This window comes from Podarcis melisellensis (assembly GCF_964234715.1).
Source record: "Podarcis melisellensis genome assembly, chromosome: 6".
Taxonomy (NCBI): Eukaryota; Metazoa; Chordata; class Lepidosauria; order Squamata; family Lacertidae; genus Podarcis; species Podarcis melisellensis.
The window spans coordinates 88346364-88373403 of record NC_138538.1 but is presented as its reverse complement, the minus strand read 5'-3'; the positions used below and the strand labels follow the sequence as shown (position 1 = coordinate 88373403).

At 45.5% G+C, this 27040-nt stretch overlaps 1 protein-coding gene across 2 annotated transcripts in view; it reads left to right on the top strand.

Moving 5' to 3' along the window:
* Positions 1–27040, top strand: part of RXRG (retinoid X receptor gamma) — a 76936-nt gene that overhangs the window by 5205 nt on the left and 44691 nt on the right. The window contains exon 1 of one of the 2 annotated variants that reach the window (XM_081914913.1): positions 17229–17498. The exons of the other annotated variant lie outside the window; for it this stretch is intronic. Within the exon in view, the coding sequence (XP_081771039.1) occupies positions 17450–17498 (49 nt within the window). The 5' untranslated portion in view covers positions 17229–17449. Of the gene's footprint in view, positions 1–17228; positions 17499–27040 lie in introns of those variants that run through there. 2 annotated transcript variants of the gene reach the window in all.

Genomic DNA, 27040 nt, shown 5'->3' with positions numbered 1-27040 from the left:
TTTTATCATCCAGGAAAACTGTCCACAAAAGAAACAGTAGTTAATAAATCTTTGCTTAGGAAGCAACTATGGGGTGTGCAAAGGTCCAAATGCAGATTGAAATAGCTCTTAAATCCAGCTCTTTCTTAGTACTTGTTCTCTGCTGTGCTTGGCATTTAGCTTTCTTTCTGAACCGGCTGCATGGCTGATTTAGCTCTCTTCTGCCACTTCTCTTCTTCCCGATTATCCATTCATCTCTTCCTTTACTTCTAATTACAGTATACTGCTGCATTTGTTCCTCCTCCTTTTGTTGCTCTTGTTAGTTTAGCTGGGCAATGTAGTTCAGCAAATTGTTAAACCCATCCATGAGGCCACAGTGAAGGGCGCATGCACAGAAGCTGGTGAGCTGTGGACACACTGGCTGAAATCAGACCGTAGTGTTCGAAGCTGTGCGGCACAGTACAGCCATTGTGGCTTCGGTGGATACAACTCTGTTGTTGTTGTTGTCCCACTATCATCTCTGGTCAGGCAGGTTTATTTTTTTTGAAAATAATTTTTATTCATTTTCCAAACACATAATAAGAAACAAACAAAACACAAAACAAAAACATACAAAACATTTAAACATGTATAATTTCATAATCTTATTTTCGTACACCTTCTTTCCCCTGACTTCCCCATACCTCCCTTTCGCTGCATCCTTATTTTACAATTCTTTAGCAACTCCTCTGGTCAATTATCTATTTAGTTCCCTTTCATTAAATTTTCTTTAATTTGTTAGTTACAGCTGTAATTGTCTGATTCTTACCCCTTGACTTCTTAACACTCCTCGACTTTACAACAATTTTTAAGATATATTTTAAATTTCTTCCAATCCTCTTCCACTGTCTCCTTCCCCTGGTCACGGATTCTGCCGGTCATCTCTGCCAGTCAGGCAGGTTTATGCTATCTGGTCAGGCAGGTTTATGCTATCCTCCCCAAGCCTGTGGATTGCTCTTTGGTCCAATTCAGTGCTATAGAGGGGGTTTCTGCAAGAAAAGTGCCAAGGCGAAAGAAAGAAAGAAACAAAGAAAGAAAGAAAGAAAGAAAGAAAGAAAGAAAGAAAGAAAGAAAGAAAGAAGCTCGCTCGGACATGAACCTGCCTAGAAATGCAGAGGGAAGGCAAATGTGGATGAGCACTTCAAGTTGGTTCAAAGTCTTTGCTCTGCCTTGTTCCCTGCTGTGGAAGGTCATCATACTTCAGCTAGCATTTTGTGAACGTTGGCTGAGTTTGTCTAAAACAGGAGTCTCTTAGATTTGTGCCTTGCTGAAAGCACCTGTAGCAAATCCAACCGGAGCCTGCATAAGAGACACCAGAGTTCACATGAGGTTTTGCTGTCGTTCTTTGGTGACCTTTCTCGGTGACATTCTGAGTTGTTCTTGGAGCCCAGGCAGGATGACTGAGTGCTGCATCTGCAGCAAGAGAGGCCAGCTTCCTTTTCTTTGCGTAACAGAGGGTGAGATGATGGCAGTGTCATTTCTGCCAATAACCATCTCCGCAGACGTCTCTAATGCTGGCCACTTCCTTACCTGTGTGTCTCCATTCAGTCACGGTCCAACTCACAGCCACTTGCATATTGATTGCAGCAATTGACCTTTCCTTACTTATTGCTCCCTGCAGAAACTGGAAGAATGGGCACTCAACAGAAATATCTCTCCATTATTTTCTATTAGGAGAAGAGTATAAAAATCATCTGGAATCACTGGCCCCGTTCAGATATAACAGCAAACAATGGTTCTCCGGTAGGTGAATGAGCTGCAGGCATCGGGTTCCCCTACGCCAACCCATGCAAATAAGAGACCAATGAGACTGGTTTTAGGGTCAAAACAGGCCACAACTTTATTGAATACAGACGAAAGAGCTTTGGCTTGGGCATGGGGCAATTGGAATACTTCTGGCCCACCCGCCGGAAGTGATGTGTGGTCAATCCAGATGGGGGTTCTAAGACTTAAAGGTAAAGGGACCCCTGACCATTAGGTCCAGTCATGACCAACTCTGGGGTTGTGGCGCTCATCTCACTTTATTGGCCAAGGGAGCTGGCGTACAGCTTCCGGGTCATGTGGACAGCATGACTAAGCCGCTTCTGGCGAACCAGAGCAGCGCATGGAAATGCCGTTTACCTTCCCACCAGAGCAGTACCTATTTATCTACTTGCACTTTGACGTGCTTTCGAACTGCTAGGTTGCCAGGAGCAGGGACCGAGCAATGGGAGTTCACCCCGTCGCGGGGATTTGAACTGCGACCTTCTGATTGGCAAATCCTAGGCTCTGTGGTTTAACCCACAGCACCACCCGTGTCCCTGTTAAACAGCACAGGGGATAGAATTGAACCCACATTGAAAGCTCCACAGGGCTGAAAAACACTCCCTCTGGGAACAGCCATCCAGGTAGGACCAGAATCACTGCAAAGCAGTGCCACCCACACCCAACTTGGACAGCTGCTCCAGAAGGATACCATGGTCAATGGTCTCAAAAGCCATGGAGCCTTCACTGTCTAATTTTATCTCCTATGCCAGAGCTTTCCAAACTTTCCACATTGGCGACACACTTTTTTAGACATGCATCATTTCACCACGCATTAATTCAGTTTTACTAGCAAACGAGGTTAAACTGATTGCTTTCCAGGAAGAGCAGGGAGCGTTTGCACAACACACTTACGCACTGCAGCCAACACACTAACATGTCGCAACACACAGTTTCAGAAAGCTCTGCGCTAGGCTGTTTAAGATCTACATGGAACCACTGAGTGGGGTTTTCTGGAGGCTTGGAGTACTTTGTCAGCAATATGCTGATGACACGCAGCTCTACTTCTCCTTTACACCTTCAGGTGAGGCAATGGATGAGCTGCACTGTTGTCTTGCTTGCGTAATGGACTGGATGAGAGCCAACAAACTGAAGCTCAATCCAGTTAAAACTGAGGTGCTGTTAGTGGTTGAATGGATGAGAGGTTGTCTGCTCTCCCCAAGCCTCACTCTCTTGACACTTCCCTGCAAGTAGGACTGGAACCAGTGCAAAGTGGTGCCACCCACACCCAGCATGGACTGCATTTTCTGAAGAATACTGTTATGAGAATTTTAAGTTCTCAGATATAGAATAAATATTCATAAATGCACACATATCTAAATACATAATCTCTGTGTCTGAAATAGTACGGAAGAGCAAACCTGAAACCATTTTGACTCTCCCAGTGACCTCAAACATTCCTCAAATAAGGGAGGCAAATGGGGAAAGCCTTCCCAATGTCTTTTTGCTTGCAAATCCTGTCTTAAGGGCACATTTGTGTATGAATAGAGTGAGCCTGTTATGAACCATTACAAAAGAATGGCCAGGCTGCCTAGGTATTGCAATCAGTAGCCATTATGAGGTATCCTGGCAGACAGGATTTCTATTGCAGACCCACTTCCTATGCTGTATGTATGATGATTTTGGGGTGGTCTTTGGCTAAGGGGGTTGGGCAATGTCAAAGTCTTTAAAGGTCCCTGCACACTTTTGTTCAGGGTCTCTCCCTCCTTGCAAGGAGGGGAGGGAACTCTCTTGCAACTGGAAAAGGAAGATCTGACCCATCATGGACTTAGAGCCCCATGGAGAGTTGGGCAGCCAAAGCCAAACCCCAAATTTTACATCAGTACCATGGTTGATGGTATCAAAAGCCACTGAGAGGTCAAGGAGAACGAACAGGGACACATTTCCCCTGTCTCTCTGTACTGCTGTTTAGAACAGTTTATGGCAGCTCCACGGTTGAACATTGTCCAAAACCTTGCTCTGGCCTTGATACGTATCTGGCCAAAGGACCCTGCCTTTTACGCCTGGGTTGTGATATTTCCCATGCCCATGCCTGGAAGAGGTTCACCCAACCCATGACCCCCTCCGAAAGCCAGGAAGTGGAGGCCTTCCCCCCCCCCCCAGTTGGCTATTTTCTCCTCTTCTTCCACCCGCCCCCCTTCCCAGGGAAAGTTTGCCACACGCTTTTCCATTACATGCCTGTTCATGACCTTTCCGCTCCAACAAGAATGAGTTAGCGAAGCACATAGGCTCCGATTCTTCTGCTAGCACAAAAGATGGGATTGTTGGCAGCCCTGTGGCACAGAAAACATCTAATTGACTCAACTTTCCCTGCTTGGGCTCTGAATGTGTTTTCTGCCCGAGGGTATATCTCAGCATTATAGTGGCCATCTATGAGGATGGGAAATGTCTTGTTCTGTCACAGGCTAGGGCTATGTCCATGTGCAGGGCTGTCTCTGGAATAGCTCGGATCATTTTCGGAACAAGCGCCCCTCACACGGGGCTGGAGAGCAAAACAGTGAGTGGGTGAAGGGAACGACAAGCCTGGCACGAAGGACTGTTTGATGAGTCAGAGAAAACCAAGATGGCCACTGCCTTTCCTCAGTGCATGAGCCAAAAGAATGGAAAGGGAGGCACACCAGTCTCCAGAAAGAGCTTTCAGATGTCAAGGAGATAAAGAATTGCACAACTTTTAGAAGACATCTGAAGGCAGCCTTGTATTGGGAAGTTTTTTATTGCTTGAATTTTAAAAATGTTTTTAGATGCAATGTGGACCCTGCAGGGTGGCTGGGGAGACCTGGCCGGATAGGCAGGGTATAAATGGTACAATTATTATTATTATTATTATTATTATTATTATTATTATTATTATTTCAGATAAATTTGGGGTAAATGGTGAAAAGGGGGACCCAGACTACCTATCCTTTCATTTCACATTGCTACCTGCATTTTGTGACAATGTCCCTCTAGACCAGGGGTCGACAATTTTTTTTAGCCACGGGCTGGTCTACTGACCCTCAGACCTTGTGGCGGGCTGGAGAAGGGGCACCAGGGGGGGGGAGCTGGAAGAAGAGGCAAGGGGGGGGAAGTAGTCTTCCTCCCCACACCCAGCCCCAGCTGCTGCACTTACCTTCCCTGGGGCTGCCACCACCACCACCACCAAAACTGCTTCTTCTCTTGGGTAGATAGAGCAAGCTCATCCGCTCTGCTATCTGGCCTGCAGGGTAGTGGCAGCAGCAGAGGGAAATTGAGCAGCGCAAAAGGGCTGGCTCCGGAGAGGGGCTGCTTAAAATGGCGCTCAGCCAGCTCAGCCCAACCCCCTTCCTCCTCTAGGCAGGGCAGGGAGAAGCCAGGAGGAGGGAGGGAGGAGACGTCGCCATGGTGTGTTTGAGGGAGAGGAGGGGAAATGGAATGGCGCAGGAGGGGAAATGGCGCAGCTCAAATGAACAGAATCCCCACACCAATCCACAGACAGTCCGTGGGCCAGATCCTGAAGGCAATTGGGCCTGATCCGGCCCGCGGACCTTAGGTTGCTGACCCCTGATCTAGACAGCTGCCATTCTTTTGCCCAAATGCACAACACAAACATCCCATAGAGGAGGAGCTTTGGGGTGTGGAATGACAACTGCTAACTGGTGACCACTGAGAGATGTGTGGGTGCTGCCACCACCGAGCCCCAATTTGGACCCCTCCCTCCTTTAAAAATCACCCAAACACTTCTGTTTTCATTGCCTGTGGATGAATCAGTTAAAATGGGGAGGAGTGTTTTGATCCCGAGCAGTTTCAGTTTTGTAAATGGATTATTGTTCAGTCTGCTCCCATTGTTTTAACCGCTTGCATTTGTTTGATTATTTTAGTACACTTAGGAGATTTATTTCCTGATCTGGTTAGCTTGAGCTGTCCAGGGCTGGGCCGCCTATGAGGTGGACGGAGGCAGCTGCCTCAGGCGGCAGAATCGAAAGGGATGCTGCTGCCCATGTGTTCCCCACCTGCCCAATCGCAGCAGAGAACTGAGAAGAAGCGGAAGCATCTTCCAGCAAAATCTTGTGAGAGCCCTGTGAAATCTCAAAAGAGCAGTTCGACAGGGGAAAAGGCTCCTTCTGGAGGTGGTGGACTCTTCTCCCTTGGAGGTTTTTAAGCAGAAGTTGGGTGGCCATCTGTCTTGGTTGCTTTCGTTGAAATTCCTGCATTGCAGGGGGTTGGACTAGGTGACCCTTGGGTACATAATAATAATAATAATAATAATAATAATAATAATAATAATAACAACAATAATAATAATTACATTTGACAGCTGAAGTTCCACTGTATGTATTATCTGGATTCTGTGTTATTAGGTTTTGTAATAAATACACTGTAATAGTAAGAAAAGGACAGCAGGGAGACTGTAGACTACAATTTTCAAAAAAAAAATTATGAAGGAAAAAGGTATCTTTTCTAGTTGTTTCAAATACATGTGGAGCTTCAAGTAAAAAGTTGGCTAGCACAGATAAACCTTGCAGCTGTGGCTTCTGAGTCGGCGTCCGAAATAGCCTTATAGCACCACCTGTGTCATTTATCATGGAGATAATTTGCTGGGAATAATAGGCAGCTGCACACACACAATGGGGCAAATCTGCTGGAGGTTCTTAGGCAAGTATAAGACGACTCAGTGACACAACTCATTAGCGCCCTGAGGATTCATTAGGGAGTTAGTATTCTAACCAAAGGTCCCCTAAGGTTTAAAGAAGCTCTGAATTATCCGGCTGTCTTCCTTGATGGAATGGGTGCATTTTGCAAGGTAAGAATTTCCCTACATCTTCGTGGAATCTTGCTTTGTTGATGTGCTTATAGAAAGGAAGGGACTTTGCTCTGAACGGTGGTGGGGAGTCAAGCAGATATTATTTTCTGAAAATAATGTGCTTCAGCAGATGGGGACTCTGGGGGAAGCGGACTCCTCCGTTTACAGGTACTCTCAGGATGTCCTTGGTTTAACATGCAGCACTTGGTAATTGAATTAGCTCCTGGGGTTTCTGGTGCTAATTTCATTAATGTGTTTCGAGCAGGTATCTCTTTAACACTCATGCCCTAAACACATTCAATAGAAGGCAGAAGGCTTCTTTGAAATCAAACTCGGAAGCACAAATAAACGCCACACCCTGCTTACTACTACAGCAGGTCCTGTAGCATATGGGCATCTAGAATACCTCTGCTCTTTTCTGTAGGTTCCAGGATATATTTATTTAACACAACCCCGCCGCCCACATACCTAGGACTTGGAATGATTGATATAGCGCGTCTACTGTATTATTGGCTTAAAACGCAGCTAGGTCATTCCTTTCCTCAGTTCTGATGGAAGCTGTTTTGGGGAGAAATGTATCAGAATACAGTACAGGCAGCAAGCGAATTGCATGGGGGTTACCTTCCGGCCCCCTGCACACATTGGCGGGGTGCATGTAAGGCCCCTTTCCGCTCCCACTCTTGCCCGATTCCACCCCCTTTGTGACATTTTTTTGGTGACATTTTCAGGTCACGTCTGGGTTCCATATGATGGTTGTGTGTGAGGTTCTGTACATATCAGATGTGCCTTATACAGTCGCTGCCTGTATTTTGTAAGAAATGACAGGATAGAAACAGGATAGCTGTGGATTGTGGCTAACCATATAACACTGGTCCTGAAATACCTACATTGGTTCCCAGTACATTTCCGAGCACAAGTCAGAGTGTTGGTGCTGACCTTTAAAGCCCTCAATGGCCTCGGCCCAGTGGTACCTCGGGTTACAGACGCTTCAGGTTACAGACTCCGCTAACCCAGAAATAGTACCTACGGTTAAGAACTTTCCTTCGGAATGATAACAGAATTCATGCGGCGGCAGCATGGCGGCAGCAGGAGGCCCCATTAGCTAAAGTGGTATCTCAGGTTAAGAACAGTTTCAGGTTAAGACCGGACCTCCAGAACAAATTAAGTTCTTAACTCAAGGTACCACTGTATACCTGAAGGAGTGTCTCCACCCCACTGAGGTCCAGCTCTGAGGGCCTTCTGGCAGTTCCCTCATTGTGAGAAGTGAGGTTACAGGGAACCAAGCAGAGGGCCTTCTCGGTAGTGGCACCTGCCCTGTGGAACGCCCTCCCATCCGATGTCAAGGAAATAAACAACTATCTGGCTTTTAGAAGACATCTGAAGGCAGCCCTTTTTAGGGAGGTTTTTAATGTTTGATGTTTCATTGAGCTTTTAATATTCTGTTGGGAGCCGCCCAGAGTGGGCAGGGTATAAACAACAACAACAACAACAACAACACATCCCAAACAGTGGTGGGCATTCACTAGATATGAAGTAAATGGGAGTGTGTGGGGTTAGAGGCATTCTCTACAACCCCAAATAACATCTACTTGACCCATTTTCTTCATTGGACTCTTACGCTGCATACTAGATTTGAAATCTGTGTTCTAGATTTCCTCTAGATCCCTTACTCCTCACTTGGAGACCTCTGGGGCTTCATTATGTCCACCAAGCTGCCTTTATTACTATGAGTTATCACCAGTTCCTAGCTGCCATGCATTTATGCTCAGACACTTAAAAGCAGGACAGGGCAGGACAATGGTCCATGGTAGCAGATCAGATGGCGGCGATGGAAGAAGTAGCCTCTCAAAGCTGTAGTTTCGATAACTCTGTAGAAGTTATTTATGATTTGCTGATCATTTTAGAATATGGTCAAGGAACGCATCTGAAATGCAAAGAGCCTGATGTCATGGACTGGCTGGTGGAAGGCACCAGCTGGGCAACCCCCAAAGGAGGAAGGGAAGATTGACCAAACCCAAAGAGGGCTCATTAATGGTTTCTCATCATTCTGGAAAAAGTGACAAGGAGGGTGCTGCAGGGTTCTGTCCTGGGCCTGTTGTTGGATGAAGGAATTGGATGAAGGAATTGAGGAGACACTCCTCAAATTTGCAGATGACGCCAAACTGAGAGCTGTAGCTAATGTTGCAGCAGACAGTATCGGGACTCAAGATGACCTTAATGGATTGAAGAACTGGGCCAAAACTAACAAAATGAATTTCAGTAGGGACAAATGCAAGTTTCTGCACTTAGGCAGGAAGAACCAGATGCACAAATATAAGATGGAGAACACCTGGCTTACTAGCAGTACACGTGAAAGGGATGTTTGGGTCTTAGTGAACCAGAAACTCAACAGCAAAAAAGGTAATACTATCCTAGGCTGCCTCAACAGAAGTATAGTGCCCAACCAATGTAAGGAATAGAACTTGGTCAGACCATATCTGAAACATTGGTTCAGTTCTGTGTGCCACAATTTAAGAAGGATGTTGACAAGCTGGAACATGTTCAGAGGAGGGCGACCAAGATGATCAAAGGTCTGGAAACCAAGCCTTATGAGGAACAGTTGAGGGACTTGGGCATATTTAGCCTGGAAAACAGGAGACTGAGAGGAGATCTGATAGCCATCTACAAATATCTTAAGGGCTGTCACATGGAAGATGGAGCAAGCTTGTTTTCTCCTGCTCTGGAGGGTAGGACCTGAACCAACGGTTTCAAGTTACAAGAAAGGAGATTTCATGTAAACGTCAGGAAGAACTTTCAGCCAGTAAGAGCTGTTGGATAGTGGAATGGTCTCCCATGAGAGGTGGTTGTCTCTCCTTCCTTGGAGGTTTTTAAGCAGAGGTTGGACGGCCATCTGTCATGGATGCTTTAGTTGAGATTCCTGCATTGCAGCAGGTTGGACTAGATGGCCCTCAGGGTCCCTTCCAACCCTACAGCTCTATGATTCTGTTCTATGAGATAATGTACAAAAGGCGTCCTATTTGTTAAAATGTGAATATTGGACAATATTGCATACAGAGATGTGTAAGCACTGAAATGCTGATTAACTTTTCAGGCTGACAACAAGGAGCAAACTGAGGCAGAAATGGGGCAAACTGAATGGAAAATTGAAAAATGGAGAGAAACCAAAAGCAACAGATTTATTCATCCCAGTGGAGAGATAGGGAGAGGGAGAGAGGGAGAGAGGGAGGGAGAGAGAGAGAGAATTAATAGAAATAGATTCTGCCTTGGGCATAGGTAAAGGTAAAGGGACCCCTGACCATTAGGTCCAGTCGTGACTGACTCTGGGGGTGCAGTGCTCATCTCGCTTTACTGGCTGAGGGAGCCGGCGTACAGCTTCTGGGTCATGTGGCCAGCAGGACTAAGCCGCTTCTGGCAAACCAGAGCAGCGCACGGAAGCCCCATTTACCTTCCCGCCAGAGTGGTACCTATTTATCTACTTGCACTTGACGTGCTTTTGAACTGCTAGGTTGGCAGGAGCAGGGGCAGAGCAACGGGAGCTCACCCTGTTGCGGGGATTCGAACCACCAACCTTCTGATCAGCAAGTCCTAGGCTATGTGGTTTAACCCACAGCACCACCCACGTCCCATATGGACATAGAAGCCCGCAAATTGTGGATCTAGTTCATTTTAGGTGAGGTGAATAAAACTGAATGGTTTTGACTTGAAATGTAATAAGTGCCTGATTTCTGCAGCATTTGTGATGTCGTGGATTTGGAGTAACTTAATGGAGAGGAGTGTGTTGAATCATTATCAATCATATTTGATCTGGTGCAGCCAACCTTTCTGGATGGAGAGCAAATCCGAACGCCTTAAAGAGGCTGATGTGTCAGGGAAGTAAGTGGATTACACTGGGCTGCTTTTTGTTTTTTTTAAATGAATCTAGGTTAGCATCTGCTTAGTGACCTGCACACTCACACACACAGCGAACAAGACATTGTTGATCTAGGTTGGACTGCCCAATTTATATAAGCTCTATGCAGCTGACCCCTCCCCCCCCCAATAAATTCAGCAAACAAGTGGTGAGGAAGCAGGAACATGCAGCTGTGCATTTGGTGCTCGGGCACAGGCAAACTCGGTCCTTCGGGTGTTTTGGGACTACAGTTCCCATCATCCCTGACCACTGGTCCTGTTAGCTAGGGATGATGGGAGTTGTAGTCCCAAAACATCTGGCTTGCCGAGTTTGCCTATAATAAATAATCATAAATTTTTATTATTTTTACCCCGCCCTCCTCGGTTCAGAAACCGGGCTCAGGGCGGCTAACAAATTTAAAACACTTAATCGTAATACAACATAGGAGCAGCATAAAATACAGTATAAAAACATGAATAACAATAAAATTCAAAAATCAGTTTGGGGAAAATCCATCCAATAAGCATTAGATAGTCACCAGGGCTAGCTGGCTGAATTAGTCCTACTTGGGCCAGCGAGGAGGCCAGGGGAGAATTAGATGTGAGGTCTCAGAGCGGGTGATCTTCATAAAAGGGGAGGGGGAGGGAAGAGAAGGGAAAGAAAAGATCAGGCTGAATTAAAATTAAAGGCCGGGCGGAATAGCTCTGTCTTACAGGCCCAATGGAAGGAGGTTAAATCCTGAAGGGCCCTAGTCTCGTGGGACAGAGCATTCCACCAGGTCGGAGCCATCACTGAAATGGCCCTGGCCCTGGTGGAGGATAGTCTGACTTCCTTAGGGCCCGGGACCTCCAAACTATGGTTATTCATGGACCTTAAGGTCCTCTGCGGGGCAGACCAGGAGAGGCAGCCCCATAAATATGAGGGTCCTAAGCCACAAAGGGCTTTAAAGGTCAAAGCCAGACCTTGAACCTGACCCTATACTCCACCGGGAGCCAGTGCAACTGGTAACGCACTGGGTGAATATGCTCCCATGGCAGAGGCCCTGTGAGGAGCCTCGATGCAGCATTCTGCACCCGCTGGAGTTTGTGGGACAGTTTCAAGGGCAGCCCCGCGTAGAGTCAATTACAGTAGTCAAGCCTGGAGGTGACCGTCACATGGCTCACTGTGGCCAGATCAGGGCAGGAAAGGTAAGGGACCAACTGCTTAATGTGGCGAAGATGGAAAAATGTTGCCTTAGTTGTTGCTGTAACCTGTGCCTCCACGGAAAGGGAGGCATCAAGGATTACACCCAAACTCTTAACGGAAGGCACTGGAACTAATTGGGCTCCCGCAAGAGAAGGGAGTTGGTCCCTCATCCCCATGCCATCCCAACCCAGCCATAGGACCTCTGTCTTTGAAGGATTTAGCCTCCAAGCATATGGTCAGTGTGTCCGCTGCTGAGTCAGTGTGGCCATCCATCAGCGATAGAGCTGAGTGTCATCAGCATATTGGTGACAACCCAGCCCAAAGCTCTGGACAATCTGGGCAAGGGGGCGCATAAAGTTGTTAAAAAGCATCGGGGAAAGGATTGCGCCCTGCGGCACTCCACACACCAAGGAGTGGCGCGACGACATCTCCCTCCCTAGCGCCACTCTCTGTCCCCGACCAGAGATAAAAGAGCACAGCCATTGTTGGGCTGTGCCCTGTATCCCCACGTCAACGAGGCTATATATGCATGCAGAGTTCTTGCATGTGAGCAAGGACTCTGGTTGTACATTCTATGTATTTAGTGTCTGCAGGTCAAGGAATAAAATCTCTTGGAAATGACTGGCAGAATCTGAGACCGGGGAGAAGAGTTGGTGGAAGAAGATTGGAAGAAATTTAAAGACTATTTGCAGAAACATTGTAAAATTAATGAATGTTAAAATGATGTTGGATTGAAATGAAATGGCTTTATAGCAATAAGGTTAAAAAGAATATGTAAAAATGGATTGATAATCAGATGAAAATACGAAGCTATAATATATTAAGATATAGAGTTAAGACAAAAACAAAGAGGGAAAGGATTTGCTGAATTAAACATGTGAACTGGAATGCAAAAAAGGGAGGTGTGAGGAGGTCAGGAAACAAGTAAATGAAATATAAGACACGAAAAGATTGATCTGTTTTTAACTGTTTTTTTATTTTTCATGTATTTTTGTATTTTTTTCTTTTTCTTTTCTTATTCTGTAATTTTCTTTTGTTTGTAAAACTTCAATAAATATCATTTTTTTAAAAAGGAATAAAATCTCTTGTCAGCAAGAGGCAAGCTGTTTTTCTTGAGATCTCATCCCCTTTGCAGCACCACACTCCCAAAGAGGTGAACCGAAAGAGCATTCGAATCATGCAATACTGCTGGGCTTCGGCTTGTGCTCTTGGTTCCACCTCCTCCAGGCTCCGTGCCTGTCTAAATTGTACCCACTCACTGCCCGCCCAAACACTATCCCTCAGGTCCTGTACTGAAGCCCTTGTCTAATGGTCTTAACACCTGGAAACCCAATTGGATGAACATGGGTCACATGCTGCAGAGCACTCACGCAGTTAAATTAAGGGTGAAATGTAAAAAGTCCAAATGCTTGCCAGGCTTCCTTAAAAAAAAAAAAATAGTCATAAGAAACAACATGAAGCATTGCCTTACTGATGCCAAAATGATTTTGGGGAGTCTATATGCTTATAGGTCAAAAGAGCGGTTTCAACCATTTTCTCTCTCCTTTTCCTGTGTTCTCTCTCTCTCTCTCTCTCTCTCAGACTACTGTAAGATATACCATAGGTAAAGGGACCCCTGACCATTAAGTCCAGTTGTGGCCGACTCTGGGGTTCCGGCACTCATCTCGCCGAGGGAGCTGGCGTGCAGCTTCCGGGTCATGTGGCCAGCATGACTAAGCCGCTTCTGGCGAACCAGAGCAGCACACGGAAACACTGTTTACCTTCCCGCCGGAGTGGTACCTATTTATCTACTTGCACTTTGACGTGCTTTTGAACTGCTAGGTTGGCAGGAGCTGGGACCGAGCAATGGGAACTCACCCCATCACGGGGATTCGAACTGCCAACCTTCTGATCGGCAAGTCCTAGGCTCTGTGGTTTAACCCACAGCACCACCCGCATCCCAAGATATAGCATAGTTTATGCCAATTTACAACTGACAGTCAAGCAAGATGGGATGGCTGTGCCAGGTTTATGAGATTATAATGAATAATTTGTTTTGACACAAACAAGTAAATGGGAAGACGATGACCATAGGAAACTGATGTTCACTGGTCCATCTAGTTCAGAATTGGCTATGCTCACTGGGTGAGCATAAAACCACTGAGCATCTTGGGCTTGCCAATCAGAAGGTCGGCGGTTCGAATCCCCACAATGGGGTTAGCTCCCGTTCAGTGCCAGATTTACATATAAGCTAAACAAGCTATAGCTTAGGGCCCCACACTCTTGGAGGCCCGCAAAAAATTTAAAGGAAAAAACACCTGGATGTACATTTCCAAAATATAATATAAAAAACAAATAAAACAAAACCTACAGACAGCAACAGTGTTTTGTGTTGTGTAGGCTCCTATGATGTAAGTAATGGGCCCTGCCTGCTAGCCTGCTCCCTAAAATATCACTGGTTTGCTCAACAAACAGTGACAATCTGTTGTTGACAAAGGACAGCTGGACATATAAAGGGCCCCATTACCTTCAGTAGCTTAGGGCCTCATCAAACCTAAATCCAGCCCTGTTCCCGTTGCTCCGTCCCAGCTCCTGACAACCTAGCAGTTCAAAAACACCAGTGCAAGTAGATAAATAGGTACCACTGTGGCGGGAAGGTAACAGTGTTTCCATGCTCTCTGGTTTCTGACATGGTGTTTCTGTTGCACCAGAAATGGTTTAGTCCTCCTGGCCACATGACCCGGAAAGCTGTCTGTGGACAAACACCACTCCCTTGACCTGAAAGTGAGATGCGTGTCGCCGCCCCATAGTCACCTTTGACTGGACTTAACCGTCCAGGAGTCCTTTACCTTTTACCTTAAATGAGAGACTTTAACAGGGATTGAACCTGCAACCTTTCACTTGCAAAGCCTGTGCATTACCTGCCCCTGCCATCATCTTAAAGAAAAAGGGACCTCAGCTCCAACAACTGAGGCTGGAAGGGACATATGAAAACTGTGAGACTCACCCTATTTTTAAAGCACAATCCGCTCCCATAAAGAATCTTGGCAACTGTAGTTTATCCTTCACAGAGCTACAATTCCCAGCAGCCTTTCCAGGTTCTTGGGTATGGGTGGGTGTGCTTTAAATGTATGGCGTATACGCAGACTTTAGTTGGAAACCTATATCTTTGATTTGGGATACAATCTTTGGAGGATATGAATGATAATGGCACTATCTTGGCAACTTTTAAGTTTTGGCAGATGGGGTTCTTTCTCATATCAGGGGAAATTACATTACTCGCAAGTTTTTCTTATATTGTTTGCTTATTTCAACAATTTATTCAACACTTATCTTAGTTTCTAAGTGGCTTACAATGAGGTTGCAAAAGAGATAGAAAAGATAAAATCAGTCAAAGATGTAAGTTTAATATGCATAAAGTGCTATGCTTGAATGCACTGTATTTAAAAAAAATGCTTTGCAGAGAGGTTTGCATTGTCACTAGAATCCTGAGGGATCTCTCACAGCAGGAAGGTGAAACCTGAGAAATCAGCTCCTTTGTCAGTCAATTGAGCTCAGCTCAGTGCTCTAACAAGCAAGTTACTTAGGATCTCTGTCTGGTACCAGAGAGAGAAAACAATATTGAACTGTATTAAGGACCAAAAAGAAGCCTGGACTGCATTGGTTGCTTGTTTAAGAGCAATGTGTTACTTTGTATTTTGGAACATTTGTTTGTAACTATTTTAAGACTGTTTCCAGCAAAGCTTTGAAACTCATTCTTGTGGTGGGGAGGAAATTCACATCTACTCTGCACAAGGTCTAGATATGGGACTCCACCTGCAGCAACGGTAACAATGTGCAATCCTTTGGTATCCTACACCAAAGTTGTCAAGGGACTAGTACATCAATCCAAGAACGTTGAACTTGGCCTGGTGGCAGTAGGGACCTGCTGATAACAAAATGTGGACTGCAGAGTTTTGGAGACTCCATCAGCGTCTATTGTTGCAGGACATTTCGAAGCTACTTCTCTCACTTTCAATTATTATAAATTTCTGATTGGTGGTAGCATGAAACCTCTAGGGAAGAATATAGAGGTTTGGAATAAGGACTTTAATAAGGTCATTCATCCTAATCAATGGAGGTAAATATTACTGCTGTTGATGAAAGTCTTGATATAAGACTGCAATGAATATAGTTTGAAATTATTCACAGAGTTTATTGGAGGACTCAGAAATGCATACAGTTGAAATTACTACAGCTGAAATTGGAAGTATGTTTTTGGATTATTAGACAATTTCTTGCTTATTTTGGCAAAAAAGTGCCTTTCCCCCTTTTTTTAGACGTTTCTAAATGTCATTATTTATTTTATCTTTGTTATAGTGTATCATTAATAATAATTTGTCTTTGTGACATGTTTAGGTATTTTTTTTTTTTAAAAAAGGTTTTATCTCAATAGGGTTTATTGTGGGAGGGCTTGAGATGAAGTAAAGGTAAAGGGACCCCTGACCATTAGGTCCAGTCATGGCCGACTTTGAGGTTGCAGTGCTCATCTCGCTTTACTGGCCAAGGGAGCTGGCGTACAGCTTCCGGGTCATGTGGCCAGCATGACTAAGCCACTTCTGGCGAACCAGAGCCAAAGTAAATGGCGTTTCCGTGTGCAGCTTAGTGATGCTGGCCACATGACCCGGAAGCTGTCTGTGGACAAACGCCGGCTCCCTTGGCCAGTAAAGCGAGATGAGCGCCGCAACCCCAGAGTCGGTCACGACTGGACCTAATGGTCAGGGGTCCCTTTACCTTTATCGTACTCTTTCTTTAGATGAAAATGAGCTGTGTTTCCATTTTGCCCAATTCAGAATAGTAACATAAATACATGAACAACTGGCTAATAAAATCCATTTTCCTTGTTTGCATTCTACCAAATTTTAGATTTCCGTGTATCACGTTTTAATGTAAATCCACAGAAGCACTTTAATCTCCACTTTTTTTATATATATGGACAGGATTCCTGCACTTTTAACACCTGAACAGTATATTAACACCTCCAACAGGTCTGCCTTTCCCCCAAAATGGAGATGGCACAGGAGAGACTTCTCTTGTTCAATTTGTGCCTTTCAGGCCTGTGTCAAGGACATAGGAAAACATGCCAAAATAAAGGCTGCAGCCATAGGTGGAACTCACACAATGCATGACATCAAGAAAAGTTTGGTTTAATCATAACTGATAAATATTGCCAATTTTGTATGACAGTTGTTCTCTGACATCAACACAGAAACAGCTGCCTGTAACTGTAGCCATATGTCGCCCCCTCAATTAATTACTCCACACAGCATTGATTTTTTTTTATTAGTACATACTTCAAATAATACCCTCACCCTCCCCTTCCCCATTTAATTCCCCCAGCTTTTGATTTGTGACCTATACCAGTGCTGTGATGCATTGATTGGTCTTGTCGCTGATGGATTAAGCTACCAATATAACACACTGCAAGTTTGCAGAGAACACACACACACACACACACACACACAGAGAGAGAGAGAGAGAGAGAGAGAGAGAGAGAGAGAGAGAGAGAGAGAGAGAGAGAGAGAGAGAGAGAGAGAGAGAGAAGCCCTGCCCATAACAGAATGGAAAAGGAACAGCAGCTGAAAACTGCCTGATTCTTCCAGCCACTGTCTTCAGGGTATGCAGAGCTTCTCTCCACGATTTCTTCTCCACTTGAGGAGGCAGCAAGCCTGGAATCGCCGGAGAGAGTTTCAGGTTTGCTAAGCAAAACGGAACACTTTAAGGATCTTGCAGGCACCCTTTGCCATTGCAATGAAGAGATGAACTGAAGATTAAAGATGTACGGGAATTATCCACACTTCATTAAGTTTCCCACAGGCTTTGGGAGTAAGTATTTCACGAATGGTTTCAGATTTCTGGTTTTGGATGCAAAGAGCAATTGAACAACCTAGGCACAGGGGGAAAAATGCCGAAGTGGCGGGAGGAGGAGCAGAAGAGAAGAGAATTAAATTTATGCATTGTTAAATCAGAAGCTGCTTTCTAACTGGGAAGGCGTGGAGTGTTTCTGTGGGGTTTCTTTAAAGTTTGACGAGAGCTTTTGGCTTGTATATGGTGAGTTTGTTATCCAAATAGTCAGTGTGATAGAGTGATGTTGCAGCATCTTACAGCAATTTTACCAAATACTTGCTTGTCAGAAACAGGTGAATGAAAGCCATCTCTTAGCTTCTTTCGTGCTAAACAAATTCAGACTGGGGGGTGGGCACCCGCAAGAACCACAATCGTCTCATGGACATAGTGAACCAGTGTACCGCCTCAGATTATATACGGGAGCCCTCAAAAACTTATCTTCACAAAGAAAACCAGCATGTGGCAAGAGAAGGGCAAAAAGCCTAGTTTTCTATGTACAGAGTTGCTGTTATTGTTAAATGGAGCAGCCCGTAATCTTGCGAGCGCCAAACCTGCAGCCTGGCTGGCCTAAGGACACATTTATCCCCTTACTGAGGACTAGACCCGAGACTTTGGGCAAAGTAAGAGAGCATACCATGGATTTGTTGCATTTAGATTTAGTGAGGTAAGTAAAGGTGCTATATTTGTATGTGACCTACTTACCACAGGAAGTACATAGTGGAGCGGAGCACTAAATATAATATGGAGAGAGAGACATAGAGCGCCAAAGTATTTTTGGATTGAGAGCATCCAAGTTCCGTGTTTCGATGCTCCCCAGCCTTCTTTCTATGGGCTTACTCAGACAATAGGAGAGATGTGGGCTTGCATCATCATCATCATCATCATCATCATCATAATTTTATTTATTTATTTATTTATTTATTATTTATTTATTTATACCCCGCCCATCTGGCTGGGCTTCCCCAGCCACTCCCCAGCAGCTTCCCAAAAAATATTAAAATACTGTAATACATCAAAAATTAAAAGCTTCCCTAAACAGGGTTGCCTTCAGATGTCTTCTAAAAGTCTGGTAGTTGTTCTCTTTGACATCTGGTGGGAGGGTGTTCCACAGGGAGGGTGCCACTACCAAGAAGGCCCTCTGCCTGGTTCTCTGTAACTTGGCTTCTCGCAGTGAGGGAACTGCCAGAAGGCCCTCGGTGCTGGACCTCAGTGTCTGGGTAGAACTATGGGGGTGGAGACACTCCTTCAGGTATACTGGACCGAGGCCATTTAGGGCTTTAAAAGTCAGAACCAACACTTTGAATTGTGCTTGGAAATGTACTGGGAGCCAATGTAGGTCTTTCAAGTCCGGTGTTATATGGTCTTGGCGGCTGCTCCCAGTCACCAGTCTAGCTGCCGCGTTCTGGATTAGTTGTAGTTTCTGGGTCACCTTCAAAGGTAGCCCCACGTAGAGCGCATTGCAGTAGTCCATGCCATCTCCGCCATGGTCTCTGCCTCTCTTTCCTCTTAAAATGCGATCAAACGTACTAGGCGATATCCAGCTAACACGTTCTGTCATGCATAGGGTTGTATCCAATCCGTTCTGTCCGTGAGAGGATTCCTGCATGAGCAACAGAACTTTCCCACCTCTCACATCCCCGTGCAGTCCCAAAATACGCTCCGGAGGGTTGTGGGAAACCCCAGAACAGATTTAGGTGGTGTGCAGGGAAAGGGAAAAGGGGGAGAGTTCGACTGCACAAACTGAAATCCTTGCGCCGACAGAGTGTGTTACTTAGCGCTGCCTTGGGTATAGCCCAATGCATGGCAAGGCATCATTGCGCCGTGTGTTTCCCCCAGTCAACGAATGAGGCGACAAAGCACAGTGATGTCACATACCACTCATTGCATTTACATTTGGGTTTTATGTTGACCAGGGGGCAGAGAGGCCTGGAGCAGTGGCAGGAGTGCCTTTCAAGGGATCTTTAAGCAGCTTAGTACAGTGCCTTTTGGCTCATCTCCATCCTGTCCTGGGGCCCTGATGATGTCTCCATTGAGAATGCTAATGACCTGGCTCAGATGGCTGCTTGGAGGAGCATGTGCTTCATAAAATGTTAGATACTCGGTGCTTTTCTTCCAGAAAAAACTGTGCTGGCACTGAATACCAGGCAGAGGGCCTTCTCTGTAGTGGCACCTGCCCTGTGGAACATCCTCCCACCAGAAGTCAAGGAAATAAACAAGTACAGTCATACCTTGGGTTACAGATGCTTCCAGTTGTGTATTTTTGGGTTGTGCACCACGCCGAACTCGAAAGTACCGGAACAGATTACTTCTGGGTTTTTGCACTAGCACATGCGCAGAACTGCTAAATCATGCTTTGCGCATGTGCAGAAGCACCGAATTATGGCCTGTGAGTGTGCAGATGAGGCGCTGCAGGTTGCGAACGTGCCTCCCGCATGGATCACGTTCGCAACCCGAGCGTCCGCTATATCTGACTTTAAGAAGACATCTGAAGGCAGCCTTGTTTAGGGAAGTTTTGAATGTTTGATGTTTTATTGTGTTTTTAATATCCTGTTGGAAGCCACCCAGAGTGGCTGGGGAGGCCCGGTCAGATGGGCGGGGTATACTGTAAGGAATAATTTTATTATTATTATTATTATTATTATTATTATTATTATTATTATTATTATTTTCCATTGAGTACCTCCAGGGGGAAAAACACTGTAAGATACTCATTATATGGATGTTCTCAGTAAACAAGAGTTGGGGATATTGTGCGAGGCACAGGGAAGGCAGAATTATTGGAATCAGTACTGCAGGTGATGGCAGAGTCAGGCAATAGATTTTCATCTGAAAAGAGGTAGAATAATACAGGACCAGCAACTGTTCAGTAGTAATTCCGTGCCCCCACACCACTCAAAAAATATATTTGTGTATCCCGTGATGGATAATATTGGTCTAATAGAGTTTCCAACATTTTCTCCTTGTCGGGATTTCCTGTAATGTTAGCAGTTACAGGAAATTCTGCATGTAAAACTCCTCTTGGAATGTAAATACAGTGACAGGAAGAAGCTTCCTTTGCTAAATTCCTGCTTCTCATTCAGTTTTGAAATGCATGGGTGCCCTGCTTGAAAGAGAGCGGGTAAGTTGCATGCGACGTTTGGTTCTGGCTGGGTGAAACCCACCTGCCACTATGTCTTCGGAAATGAAATTAAATTATGGGTCATTTGACACTCAAATATTCTGGTGACTGGGAGTTTTGGAAATAAGTGTCTGGTAGTTTCAGATAGCTGCTGGCTGTTTGGCCATAATAATAATAATAATAATAATAATAATTAAAAAAAAAAAAATAGTAGTAGTAATTTATACCCCGCCCTCCCCAGCCAAGACCAGGCTCAGGGCGGCTAACAACCAATAAAAAACAAGTCAATTGACTTAAAAAAAAGTCAATTAAAAAACTTAAAAAAACAAGATTAAAATAAAACATTAAAACATTAAAAAAGATTCATTCATTTATATTGGCATAGAGGCAGGTAGTATGCTGACCTCCTGCCCTGTCCCTCCTTTCTTCATCACCTTCCTCCAAGTTTGACCCTCAGCTGGTGGGAGCTACAGCCATTGTGCCCTGTCCTTCTGGGTACAATACATGCACGTTCCCTAATTCTTTTTACACATGTGGACATGTTTGTTAGAGGCACAGAAGTGCTGGGTGAAGCATTCTGCTATTTGCTTAAATACAAATAAAACATTTTGCAAGGCTGCTTGCTCCCAGTGTTACTCTGGGACATGCACTGCGATTGACAAAGGGCCACGCTCCCTGTTGTTCAGCTCGTGCAACGCTTCAAGATTTCATCGAGCTCTTCCCTCGGCCTCAAAAACTTGCTGCCATCAACCCTGGGAAATAAGTCCCATTGACTCCGTCGTGTCTTTGTACTGTTCCTGTACTCTTATCAGCAGACCGACATGCGTAGAGATTCAACAGGTAAAGTTTTTCTATGCCTAAAACGGCAAGGAAAGCTACGCTTGCTGAATTTCTGCGTGTCAGGTTTCCGTTCAAGGCACAAGAACAGGGCCAGTACATAGAAGTTGCCGGTCCTAAAACTGGGTAGGTTGCATCCAGTGCTGTTGTTGAAGGTGCAGAATAGGCTTCTGCTTGCAGAACAGGATCTCACCTTTCTCTCTCATGCAATGTTGGATTCTGCCCTAGGTGTTTTTGCATGATGACGACTTGTTTAGTGTTTTCCTTTAAGGCCTTTTCTCCTGCAATCTTACTTAGCAGCTATAGGGGTCAGCAAACATTTTCAGCAGGGGGCCAGTCCACTGTCCCTTAGACCTTGTGGGGGGCCAGACTATATATGACTCCACTAACCCAGAAATAGTACCTCAGGTTAAGAACTTTGCTTCAGGATGAGAACAGTAATCGCACGGCGGCAGCGGGAGGCCACATTAGCTAAAGTGGTACTCAAGTTAAGAACAGTTTCAGGTTAAGAACAGACCTCCGGAATGAATTAAGTATGTAACCTGAGGTACCACTGTACGGTTGTGAGTCTAGACCAGGGGTCAGCAAACTTTTTCAGCAGGGGGCCAGTCCACTATCCCTCAAACCTTGCTGGGGGCCGGACTATATTTTGAGAGAAAAAATATGAACGAATTCCTATGCCCCACAAATAACCCAGAGATGCATTTTAAATAAAAGGACACATTCTATTCTTGTAAAAACATGCTGATTCCCGGACTGTCTGCGGGCCGGATAGAGAAGGTGATTGGGCCGGATCCGCCCCCCGGGCCTTAGGTTGCCTACACATGGTCTAAACTGAAGCCAATGGGCAGGTCTGAAACGAAGCCCAAACTCCACCTGTGTGATGGTAGAAAGACCCACCACCATTCCCAATGAAACCGAAAGAAATGGGGGACTCAGAAGGATGCTTTCAGAGAGTAAGCAGTGGCAGCCTGTGAATGAGCCGGCTTTTTCAGTTCCCCAAATCAGGTCAGTATAATTTGCATGTGATTATTCGAGTAGTTTGCTAGTTATGAAAAAGAAGTGGTGGGTTGGAAGAGTTAAGCGATTGCCCTGCCCCTTGCTTTCCCTCTCCAAATTGTCCCTTCCCAACGCTGCTTTGCAGCAAGTAAGTAAATGGGTCACTGGGCTTTCCTTACACACTCTTGCATGTGATGTGTAGTTGAAACATCGAAGCTTGGATAAAAATTGAGGCAATTGTGGACTATGAGAAGCCGGAGTCATTGATCAAGCTTACATATGCTGGAGAGGCTGTGATAGCCTTCATCACCTGCTCTTCCTCTTCTTATGTGCAAACATTCCTTACTGTGTCCCTCTCCCTCCCATGTGCAGCGTGGCGCACTCTTTTCGTCAGTCTTCACACTTTTATAGATGGGTTTATAGCTCCGATGTGCGCAGCGAAAAGAGGAAGCTTACATAGCACTCCCATCAATCAAATAAAATTGCAACATTAAATTCTCCCCAGCAACAATTGAAGGTGTCCAATCTTCAATTGAGCAGTACATGTGAAAAGGATCTAGGAGTCTTGGTTGACCACAAACTTGACATGAGCCAACAGTGTGACGCGGCAGCTAAAAAAGCCAATGCAATTCTGGGCTGCATCAATAGGAGTATAGCATCTAGATCAAGGGAAGTAATAGTGCCACTGTATTCTGCTCTGGTCAGACCTCACCTGGAGTACTGTGTCCAGTTCTGGGCACCACAGTTCAAGAAGGACACTGACAAACTGGAACGTGTCCAGAGGAGGGCAACCAAAATGGTCAAAGGCCTGGAAACGATGCCTTATGAGGAACGGCTAAGGGAGCTGGGCATGTTTAGCCTGGAGAAGAGGAGGCTAAGGGGTGATATGATAGCCATGTTCAAATATATAAAAGGATGTCACATAGAGGAGGGAGAAAGGTTGTTTTCTGCTGCTCCAGAGAAGCAGACACGGAGCAATGGGATCCAAACTACAAGAAAGAAGATTCCACCTAAACATTAGGAAGAATTTCCTGACAGTAAGAGCTGTTCGACAGTGGAATTTGCTGCCAAGGAGCGTAGTGGAGTCTCCTTCTTTGGAGGTCTTTAAGCAGAGGCTTGACAACCATATGTCAGGAGTGCTCTGATGGTGTTTCCTGCTTGGCAGGGGGTTGGACTCGATAGCCCTTGTGGTCTCTTCCAACTCTATGATTCTATGATTCAAATTCGTGGCCATCCAAACTAACCCGCCCAGCAACAGTGGATGTCATGGTTGCTCCCACCGCAACACGTGCTTTCCATGAAGGAGAACCCGATTTGTTTACGTGTTGCTGAAGGCTCTCTACTGCGTGGTTGTACGCTGTGTTCATCATTTAACCTGCTCTCCACTGAACTAAAAGTTAAGAGGGCGGCGGTTCTTTGGGCTAAAAAAAAAAATTAGAGCAATATGGCTGCCTTACCAAAAAAGGTGTTTTATTTAAATTTCAACATACATATTGGCAGCTGCGATGTGAGACCTGGCAAGCTCCATAAAGCCTTGGTATTAATCTGCATATACCTGCATGTGAACTATTATTAATTTTATTTCTAGACCACCCTTCATCTGATGATCACAGGGTGGTATATAACACTGCATAAAATCCTATATGGAATAATAAAAAAATATAAACGCCATGCAAGCCATCTTTAAAGTTCATAAAACCACTTACGCAACAGGCTCCCAACAGTCCTCTCAATAAGTTTTGAGTGTCACTTTTGGCCTTGAATGAATAAATTTGCCTTCAGGAGGTGACTTGTGGGGGGGCACTATTGTCTCCAACAGGAAGGAGTTCTACCACTGGGGTGCCATTACAGATAAGGCCCTGCTCCATATCACCACACTCTACAAAAATGCAAACGCAACACGGTGGCTAATAACTGTTAGTTAGGTCATTGACCTATTCTGGATGCATTGTCCTTTTGAGACTTTGGAGACATGTCTTCCTTTGAGACTTTTGTGAGATGTCTTCCGTTGAGAGATGGTTTGGCGTTCCTCACTACTCATTGGTTGTTTGAATCTTTGCTTGACTTTGATACATATAACAACTTGCAGTTACTTGTATATTTTGTGAGATGTGTTGTATGATATATATATTGTTTTGAAGTGGCTTATTTGTATATTTTGAATGACATCATACCGAATATATATTTACTAACAGTTATTAGCCAGCGTATTGCATTTTTGTAGATTGTCACATTTTGCACCACAGAGGTTTGTGTTTGTCAGGCAACCCCTGATCCAGTGAGAAATCTGCTCCACTTCCCAGTGGGGAGGAGTTGCAGTGGACCACTTGGAGGTTCCCAGCCATGTCATTCGCCTGCCAGCCAATCCGCTGCCTGGGGGGTCGTGGCCGGGCCCCATTTAAACTGAGACACGAGCCGCAGAGCTTCCTTTTGGCTCACTTCCTCGATCTCCCACCCTCCCTCCCTATTTTCAAGTTTTGAATTTGGCCTTGCTATGGACCTCGGTCCGTATAGTTAAAGCCATGGTTTACCCAGTAGTGATGTATGGAAGTGAGAGCTGGACCATAAAGAAGGCTGATCGCCGAAGAATTGATGCTTTTGAATTATGGTGCTGGAGGAGACTCTTGAGAGTCCCATGGACTGCAAGAAGATCAAACCTCTCCACTCTTATGGAAATCAGCCCTGAGTGCTCACTGGAAGGACAGATCGTGAAGCTGAGGCTCCAGTACTTTGGCCACCTCATGAGAAGAGAAGACTCCCTGGAAAAGACCCTGATGCTGGGAAAGATAGAGGGCACAAGGAGAAGGGGACGGCAGAGGACAAGATGGTTGGACAGTGTTCTCGAAGCTACAAACATGAGTCTGACCAAACTGCGGGAGGCAGTGGAAGACAGAAGTGCCTGGCGTGCTCTGGTCCATGGGGTCATGAAGAGTCGGACACAACTAAACGACTAAACAACAATGGACCTCGGTTGGTCCCTGTTCGGGGGCCTGGTAGGAATTTTTCCACTTGGCAACTTGGCATGGGCCATTTGGTTTTCGCCTACCTCGTAGCAATCGTCACAACTTTGTAAGGTTTGGCAGTTAGCCATTGGCTGATCTTATGATGGGGGAGGGGAGGTTTGGCCGTCACCTGCCCCTCCAAGCTTAAGGGTATTTCATTAAAAGAATTTGGGGGTGTGGATATTGTCCGAAGTCCGGGGCTGGGCTAGGGCCATGCCACGACCCCGTCGGGAACCCTGGGGGAGCTCGAGTTGGTTTGCACCAACAGGGCTCCCCCTACCGGTGGTTGACCCTTACTGGACTCCCTGCGTGACGGGCAGGAGTCAGATATAGTTGGGTCAGTTCCAGTGCCTAAGCCAATACCGCTCACATATTCTGTAACCAATAAAGTTGTGGCCTAAATTTGCCCAATAACATTAACCTAATATCTGTGTCCTTGTGTCTTATTCATCAATGAGGAGGTGGTCTCAGGGTCTCGACACGCAAATTCATACACTGGAGCCAAAACCTTAAATCAGATTCAGTAGCAGATAACAAACCAGTGCAGCTCCTAAACCATCAGTTGTTGTACTCAGTTGTTGTTCTGCAATAGCTGCAGCTTCTAGAACATATTTTATTGAAATAATTTTTATTTGATTTTACAAATATAAAATTATAACAATACAACCATACACATCAACAGTTAAAAGATTTTCTGAATCTCTGGGCTTCCCACCCTCCATGAGTCTTATAGTCACACCTTTCCTGCTGCAACTTTTTCAGGAGTCCTTGTTTTATATAACTCCATTATCTCCATAGGACTTGCTACATTACAAGTGTTATTGTAATTCTGCTAGTGTTTTCATCTGTTTGCATGTTCAGACCTAGAGACCTCCCCCCTAAATAAACACACAATTGACTCAAATTTTAGTTTTGGTTTTTGGCAGAATTTAGGCCACAACTTTATTGATTACAGAAAAGTGAGTGGTTGCATAGGTTCTGGTTCGACTAGCTCTCTGAGCCCTTGCAGGTAGCGCTGACCCAGAGCTCCATCATAGGTCAGCCAAGGGTGAACACCTGAGGTAGGTGGAAAGCCCGGGAACAGACTATGTCCACTCCCCAGATGCTCCCCTGGGCTCAGGCACAGGCACAACCCCCTCTCGGGGGTTGACCAAACCAAGTTGAGTCCCTGGATTCCTTTAATGGAATACCCTTCTGTAATGGTTATATGGGGTTGCTCGTGCGTAAGTTGCCGCCACTCCTGGCTAGGTTGCCTGGTTAAACCTTTTCCTGGCTGGACAGCCCTTCACTTCGTGGCTGTTTCAGTCGCTAGCAGAATCCGTCAGTGGGTGTTTCTTGAACTTCTTCCAGCAAAGAAGTTCTTTGACACCAAGTCTACGCCTACTCTCCCTGCGCGGAAGTCTTCTGCGCAGGGTGGGTGTGGGTAGCGGAGGACCTGTGCTCTCCCCGCTGGTCTCCTGCAAAGAGTCCTGGAGCCCCCTCTCCGATTCTCCCATCCGCCCCCCTTTATCCCTGGTGTTACGCTGATTTCCTTCCCCAGCCGATGAGTTCCCTCTCTCCCTGCT